This window comes from Centruroides sculpturatus, unplaced genomic scaffold, assembly GCF_000671375.1.
Source record: "Centruroides sculpturatus isolate CEXI.00-Female unplaced genomic scaffold, Cexi_2.0 scaffold85, whole genome shotgun sequence".
Taxonomy (NCBI): domain Eukaryota; kingdom Metazoa; phylum Arthropoda; class Arachnida; order Scorpiones; family Buthidae; genus Centruroides; species Centruroides sculpturatus.
The window spans coordinates 52730-61056 of NW_019384798.1; the positions used below are offsets into that span (position 1 = coordinate 52730).

At 33.1% G+C, this 8327-nt stretch overlaps 1 protein-coding gene across 5 annotated transcripts in view; it reads left to right on the forward strand.

The window, feature by feature from the left end:
* Nucleotides 1–1141, forward strand: part of LOC111629460 (AKT-interacting protein-like) — a 32697-nt gene extending 31556 nt beyond the window's left edge. For all 5 annotated transcript variants that reach the window (XM_023373377.1, XM_023373376.1, XM_023373373.1 and 2 more), the window contains one exon: nt 1035–1141. In XM_023373377.1, coding sequence (XP_023229145.1) covers nt 1035–1130 — 96 coding nt within the window. In that variant the 3' untranslated portion in view covers nt 1131–1141. The remainder of the gene's footprint in view (nt 1–1034) is intronic.
* The last annotated feature ends 7186 nt before the right edge of the window (nt 1142–8327 follow it).

Sequence of the window (8327 nt, forward strand, 5' to 3'; positions counted from 1 at the left end):
CCGATTGTCACGTTGTTTAAAGATGTGATGAACCTCACCCCACCAAAGTCAGGTAGTGAGAGCATCACCCACAGTCATTCTAGGAAGTTGACTCTGATCCTAGAAACTGAACACATAGTACATGTAATGTATTTTCTTTGTTAAATAAAATTTATAATCTAATTTTGTAAATCTGGGAGTGCTGTAAATATGACATTAAAACAGGGTTTTGTCATTACAAGTGGGTTTTTTAACATTATCTAGTATAGTAAAATTATGGGACCGATAAAAAATTTGACATTATATTAGGGTTGTTGTTATATCCAATGACGTTATAATCAGGTTAAACTACATTATTTTGACATTTACTGTTGGGTAAAACAAATTACCAATTTTTTTCAAATGAATCCTCTTATTGGTCCATCTTTGGCTTTAACAGTCACAGTAACTCTTCTAGGCATGCCTTCCATTAGAAGTCAGTCAATTCAGGAATATTCATCCATTTTGCTAGTAAAACTCTGTCGGAGCTGCTTTATAGGAAGCTATTATTAGCCAAGATTGATGCACCATTCCAGCTCATCTCAATTAGGTTTAGGTCCAAATCTATTGGATGGACATCAAAATATATCCAGATCTATTTTGATGTCCATCCCACCTTTGGGATGGCCATCAAAATGCATTGGATTTTATGAGGCAAAAATCTGTCAGAGCTGCCTGCCTTAGTGGAATAATCTCTGTAGCATCTTTTGCATAGCCTTTCTTAGAAAAGTGTAGTAGTATTCCAGAACAGACCTAATCAACATTTAATGAAGCATACATAAAGGATTGCTGCAGTCATTAAGGCCATAGGTGGGCCAATGAATTATTGAAATTTTCAAATAAATGCTTTGTTTCATGTAGAAATGTCCAAACACTTTAGTTAATAGATACAGTTTTAATTTAGGTCTCATCATAATTGATCCTTAATAGGATTAAAATTAATTGTTAAACATTCATAACTTATAATTTTTAAAGATATATAATAATTTAATATTTTTTTATTATTGTTTTTTCAGAAAGAAGAAGAACAAGAAAGCAAAAACGTGCAGAGCGGTGGACTTTCTTGGGTTCAAAATGGGACACTTAAAATATTTTCAAAGTCTGTATCGTGAAACATTTAAGAGAGAATTACTAACAAAGGCCAACAATGATATTATTTTTGTCAAATTAACAACCAAAGTTCTCTCATTTTATCAGAGGATACCATAGCAGATTAAATTAATCTGCTTATGGATTGTGTGTCCAAATATAGATTCAAACTTTGATTTGTTGTCAAATGCAAAAAGTCCACATATTGTCAGCTCAAATGATGGGAAAAGAGTATTCAGAATCATCATTCAGTACAGAATTTCAGGATTTCCTATCATTGACTCGCAAGTATTTTATCAAACTTTGTTTTGTGGTTTCAGAAATTTCATTTTAAATTGTTCCAATTTTCATCTGCCACTAACAAATTATCAGGAGATCAGATTTTCTAATTCTTGTGTACAAATTCATTGAATCCCTTAAAATGTTTTATCATCTACATTAATAATTTCAAAAATAATATATGAATCATTAATTGAAATTTTATTTATCTATTATGTAAATATTGCAAAATACACTTAAAAACAGTTAATGCCGATGACAGTTCTGAGAAGTTATAATGCAAAATATTAAATATATTGTAATATATTGTGTGTTTAAACTAATATATTAATATAATATGGTTAAATTTCATTTGAATTTTGCATATTTTTTCTGCTAATATGTTTTGTGTACCAAAGATAAAAACGATTTGATTTAATTTTGCTAATTTGCAAAATTTTGTAATAAACTTAGTTATATTTTTGTAAATTACAAAAAAGTTTGTAAAATGTAACAAAATTAGATTTTTTTAAAGGCATTCTTCTATTAATTTTGCACTTAGAGAATTAATTTTTATCACTGCATATTATAAGGATATGCAAATAAAGAATTTTATGTTTTTGCTCATAAAATTCCACATGTTTCTGTTGCAAATACTGTAACTTGTTTAATGCAAATGTGTTATATGTATTTACATATACATTTGAAGTAAACTGTATGCAGTTAATGCTTATGCTGCATGATAAGAAATATCAATATTGGAGTGATTTTTGTTGATTTAATTACATTTATCCCCCCTGTAAACAATGTTTCCGTGGTTACAAATGTTCACTTAACTAAAAATTCACCTATTTTGATGGAAATTTTAAATAGTGTTTCTGTACATTTTAAAGCAAATTAAAAAAAAAATGTATTTTAAAGCTAATGTTTGTAAGGTTATATGTACTCATAATTGAGATGTGTCCACTGACAAGTACAAACCATTTTACATTTGCCAATATTGAAATTTTTAAATTCAAGTTGTTATCCATCTATGGTAACATTTCATTGAAGTATGAAGTGATTTCAACTTGCCCATTTGTGAAAATATATTCTGATTGTATATAGTATAGGATTACCAATGAATTTAGCTTTTGGCACAGGTTATTATGTAGTGTACACATTTTTATGCCACATTGCCTTCAGAGTAAGTCATTTCCTGCAGTAACATACTTCTATTGGCATCTGTGCCACTTTGCAAAACAGTTCTGTAAGTGGGACCATCAAGGGGAGACATATTATGTTATAGTTGACGTTACATATTCAATTGAAGATTGCATTAAGATGTTTTTATATTTTTAGATGTTTAAATAATCCTCTGCAGACATCCATTCCATTCTTGATGCTCAGTAAACTGGAGAAATAGGAATACATTGATTGAAGAATCTGTAAGAGTAATTATAATTAGTATTTACATTTAACTATAAACTTAATGTTTTCCTGTTTTACCGAACACAATGCATATGCAAAATACAGATAGATTGCTGCATTTTTATTTTACCTGCATTCTACAGACATGAAAGAAATGGCATTATCCCCTTTATGAAACCAGACTTTTTACTGGAATTTATTGGAGCATATCCCACTTCAACACCAACAGTAAAAATGATCAACTTTATGCTATGTAACAGCCACCTCTTTTGCACTGTCTGGCAATTTTTCAAATTTGATGGCGGCCATGATGGTTAATTCTTCAGAAATCAACTTATCACTAGAGAAGGGCAAAAGGACAATGATTTCAACTATACTTGGACCCAACTTAGCCTAGCACAATGGAATCTGTGAATGCCTTCTTATTGGTGGCCATGTTACTGTTATATCAATATTTTAATTCTTGAAGTTAGACTACAAAAATATATTAATATTTCGAGTCTATCCTACAATAAAAGGCTGGCGTTTGATCATTTTTAAACATAAATTTTTACCTTTCATTATTTGTCTTTTAAAGAAGTTTTATCTTCTAACCAATGTAACTGTGTCTTCTGTGGTTTGTGAAAAAGGATTTAATGATAGACTCGAAAATATTAATATATTTTTGTAAATAGTCTAACTTCAAGAATTAAAATATTGAAGAATATCCTGAGTTAACATTGAACATTGTGAACTGTTATATCACTTCACTGGTTTCCATGGAGATTTAGTGTTAAAGGCATTTTCAACCATGTGCATGGTGTTCTATAGTTTGTAAAAAACAGAATACCATGCACATGAAGAAGCCATCATGTTGACTCTAAATCTCCATGGAAACTAGTGGAGTGATATAATAACAACAAGGCCACCAAATGAAAAAGTGCACGTAGACTGTGTTGTGGTAGATTAAGTTGAAACCTAGTATATTCCTCGATTAATAAGAGGAATAAAAAATACCTTGGGTATGCTTTTCCTGGATACAACAAATAGTCCAGCAGCACTCATTCCTAAGTTGAGTTTAGCCAATCTCTTTTGACAGGAAATAATCTAAAAAATAGATACTGATAAGATATTTACAAAATTAAGTGAAAATAAGAGAGACTAAATTGTTTCATACTTGAAACACAAACATATTCGCCTTTAATTTGTTCTTTAGATTTTCCTGGTAAAAAAAAAGAACTTCCAAAATAGGGCCGAATTGACTAAGCTAAAAGATATTTCATTTACATTAACCAATTATTTAGTTTTTAAAATTAATCTTAAATTCTGAAAATTCAATATCATGATATGCAGTAAAGGCAGATTAACCGAGACTCATTTAATCGAGGTTCAGCCTTATCTAAAATGGATTGTAGATTACTTTATGTACACTCTTGCTAATCCGGCATATCCCAAAGTGTGATCTATGCACTAACGTTTCCATTAAAATGTTAGTCACGTCAAACATACTGTTTTCGTGTTTTACTCTGATTTCATTTCTGGGTACAGAATAATGCAGCTGCACCCCTTCTGATGGTTTTCCCCGAGTAGAACCGGATACTTCAAGTATTAAACAAAGACCAAATATTGTGGTACAGTACAGTTCCGTTTCGGAATCTTGACAGGGAGATGCTCTCTACTCGAAAGAGCTCTAGAAGTCTTAAAAAGAACTTATTCGGGTGAATTGCTTTCATGCAAGGCCTAAGAGGGCCTATCACACCCATCATGAGTTAGGCCGGATGGCTGAGCAGAGCGGTTCCTCATCACCTGGCTGTCCTATTGTGGGCCTGGCCAAATCCATAATGGGCTTGCTAAAAGAGACCTTCTAAGCACCCACAGGGCGGAAAGAGTTAAAAAAAAATCATCATGAGTTCACCCAAGCACCCAATGGAGGACATCCGTGCGATCAGGGACTAGGCCCAACATATCTGGAACAGGTTACGCCTCAAAAATCGCTAGGATATTTTTTGATTGCACAGATTCGATTCTGGGTCACTAGAGCAGTAGGTTTCTTCCATTTTATAACACTATTGTCGTATTTGATCGCGTAGCGTACTTTGCTCCCATCCGTGTTATCTGAGGTTTTGATTATAAGAGGTACTGTCGATCCACATTATTTTAGTTAATCTCGATTGTACTGTGTGTCAGTAGCGTGCCGTTCTTGGAAGCGGTGGAAGCGCCGGTTCCCTTGTATTTTCTAAAATATAAATACATATTGTGCGATTATTTTCATAATTTAACGTACTTTGAATTACAGTAATTAAAATTAATATTTTATTACAACCGCATTATGTATCTTATTACAAATTTCTATACTACATGTGAAAAGAACGATAAGATTGCTATTGTATATTCGAAAATCAGTGGCGGAATGGAAGCGCTGTATTATCGAATACGTGTCAGCTTCCAAGCAGCCATATTATACGCATTCGCGCATGCGTTTTACAGAGCACCAACCTCTTCCGGTTTAGCTGTAGGAAGGTACACACCGAAATATCATATAACGCTTCCAATGATTCTATGCAAGACCGGTTCTGGGCTGTTAGCCGCCTGCGTGCTAGATATTTGGCCGCCCTCGCCCATTATGTGAATCGCAAGTAGATTTATAACTTAACCCAACCGATAGAAGTTACTGGTATGTTTTTTACGATAGTTCTGTATAGTTGACAGCAGTTATCAAATATTTTAACGGAATTTTTTTTATTTTTATTCGCTCTCCGATTTCAGATTTTATATTACGGATTTCAATGTTAAACCAGTAATATTACGATTTTGTATGTCCCATCTTTAAGGGGATGTAGAAAAACACGTGTACAATTCTTGTATAATGTTAAAAAATTAACTGTTACTTTGATAGCATAATTTACAACTAAATTTAATGAATGAGAGAGATGCACGAGGTACAGAAAAAGCTCTAGAATTTATTTTCCTTAAATTTACGATTTATGTATCCGTTCGTCATAAAAATTTGTCTTTCCACTTTTTTTCCAAGACTACAAATATTCGAGTACAAAGTAACTGGTTTCGACTTATTTCTACTTAAGAAGTAGTAAAATAATTAAGCGATTGGGGAAGTGGGGACAAACAAAACCCTGCTGAAAGAGCCGGAATTTTACTTAAACAAAAGCCTAACCGACCCAATCTCTAGCCGAGTACAGTGGGGACTGATTTCTTCGTATTATTGATGTAATAAAGACAGACATTTTTCCAGTTCAACGAGAGTGACCGAAAAGTTGTAAATTTTGGAAATTTTCGTGGACAACACCTGGTCCTAAAACGAATTAGTTAGAAAACAAATGACTATTAAGTTTAACATATTTAGATTTTTACAGCTATGATGAGAAACGTTTAAAATCTACAACAGCCCTGTCGCGTCCTTTGAGATATATTAGTGATGCGACAAAAGAGGCATTTGACATTGACCAGTATTGGCACCCTCAGGATTTGGCAGCCTGCGTGCATGCACCGCACACTTAGCAGGACCGTCTCTGATTCCACTCGTAAGGAGCTATTTTACTAAGTGGTTAAGATTTAAAGAGTAAACAATATTTTATTTTTATGTGCGTTTCTTTACAAAGCTATATTTAATTATAATTTTCTTTAAAAGTATATTAATACAATTTGAAGAATATTTTTGAATCAGGTATGGATATCCACCACACATTTCATTTACCAACTAAGTTTTTATAATTTTATGTTTAATTTTAGCCCTTATATCGTGCAGTGGCGAAGCGTAGTGGGGCGGCAGGGGCGGTCCGCCCCGGGCGGCACTTTTTAGGGGGCGGCAAAATTTCACAATAAATAATAATATCTTGTAAAAGTTTGAACCATTTTATCCCATATTTACGGTTCGGACCGATTGAAATAAGCACGGAATAGTCTGGGAATTGACTCGCCGTGCGGGTAAAATATTAATTTCACTCGGGGATGCAGTGCGCGACCTGTCGACCTTTTTTTTCTTAGCTTGTACGATTCATTTGTATTCATATACACCCCCAATATCCAATGGAGCTATTTTAAACAGGTGGCTACACTAGCAAGTAAATTTTCATTACTTGTTCTGATACGAAACTGAAATTTAGTCTTAAATTGAGATACCTAAATAATGGGACGGCGAAATTTTCCTTCGCCCCGGGCGGCTGACACCCACGCTACTTCGCTGAAATCGTGGCTAACGATTCTAAATGTAATTGTGATATTGAAAATTTATTTTAAAAAGTTTTGGCTCAAGACCATATAATGAAAAAGAAAACATTATTAAAAGAGAAAGACCAATGCCTAAATTAAATATAAATACTTCAATAAAAAAAATTTGTTCGACGTTTTCACGATAAAATTTATGAAGACATAAAATGGCTTTTTGAATGCATAGAAACGCAGATTGTTTTGTTGGCCTTGCCTACTATTTTCAAATAAGATTAGTGTGTGGAATAAGAATGGCTTTGACGATTTAAATAATTTGGGTAAAGCTGGCAAAAGACACGAAAATCGTAAACTTCACATCGATTCTTTCGTAAAATTGAAGCAATTGGAAATCAAAGCAGGATAGAATTTAACATTAGTAAATAATAATAATAATACAGTAATATAAATATTGAAAATTATAACAAGATAGTTACGGCTAATAGATATAGACTATTATACTTAAATTAATAGATGTTATATGTTTTTCCTCAAAGAGAGAATTGGCATTTAGAGGGAATATGGAATCTGTTGAATCTAATAATAGAGGTAATTATATTGAACTTGCTTATTTATTAAGTACATCAGATAATCTATTAAAAATAGTCTACATTTAGTGTACGGTAGTTACTGGCTTGTTGAACAAACGAATACGAATGGACCCTGACGCGCAATTAACTGATTGCTCCTGTAAGTCGGCTTCTTATAGAAAAACAGCTTCCCTATCATCAAAATGTCACGGCACGCCACTGCTGTATGTAAATAATAAATTTTTCATGTACCTTACTCAGTGGCGTACCGTGGGTGTCAGCCGCCAGGGGCGGAAGAAAATTTCACCCCACCTTATTTAGGTATTTCAATTTAAAAGACCAAAATTCAGTTTTGTCACAGAACAAGCAATGAAAAATTCTGTGGTAGTACAACGACCTGTTATCTATTGGATATTAGTGGTGTATATGAACGCGAATGAATCGTACAAGAAAAAAAAAGTCAACAGATTTCGCAGGATTTCCTTGGATAAAAAAATTACTAGTAAACAATGTTGCCACGTCTACCGAATTTTCGGTAGATCTACCGATTTTGGGACCGATATACCGATTGAAGTACCAAATCTACCGAAAAGTTTACGATAATTCAAGAAATTTTTATTTTCAATGTATCTAAAAATTCTCAATAAAACATTTCGGTAAGATTTACCCTCCGAATGAGGGGGTAGCCACCCCCCACTACGGTACGCCACTGTACCGAATTCGAAATTCGTCTTCGGAATAGATTTTTAAGGAATTATTTCGACATCTTATTACTGCCGAAATGAATAATTTTAAATATTTTATTACGAATATTACATGTTT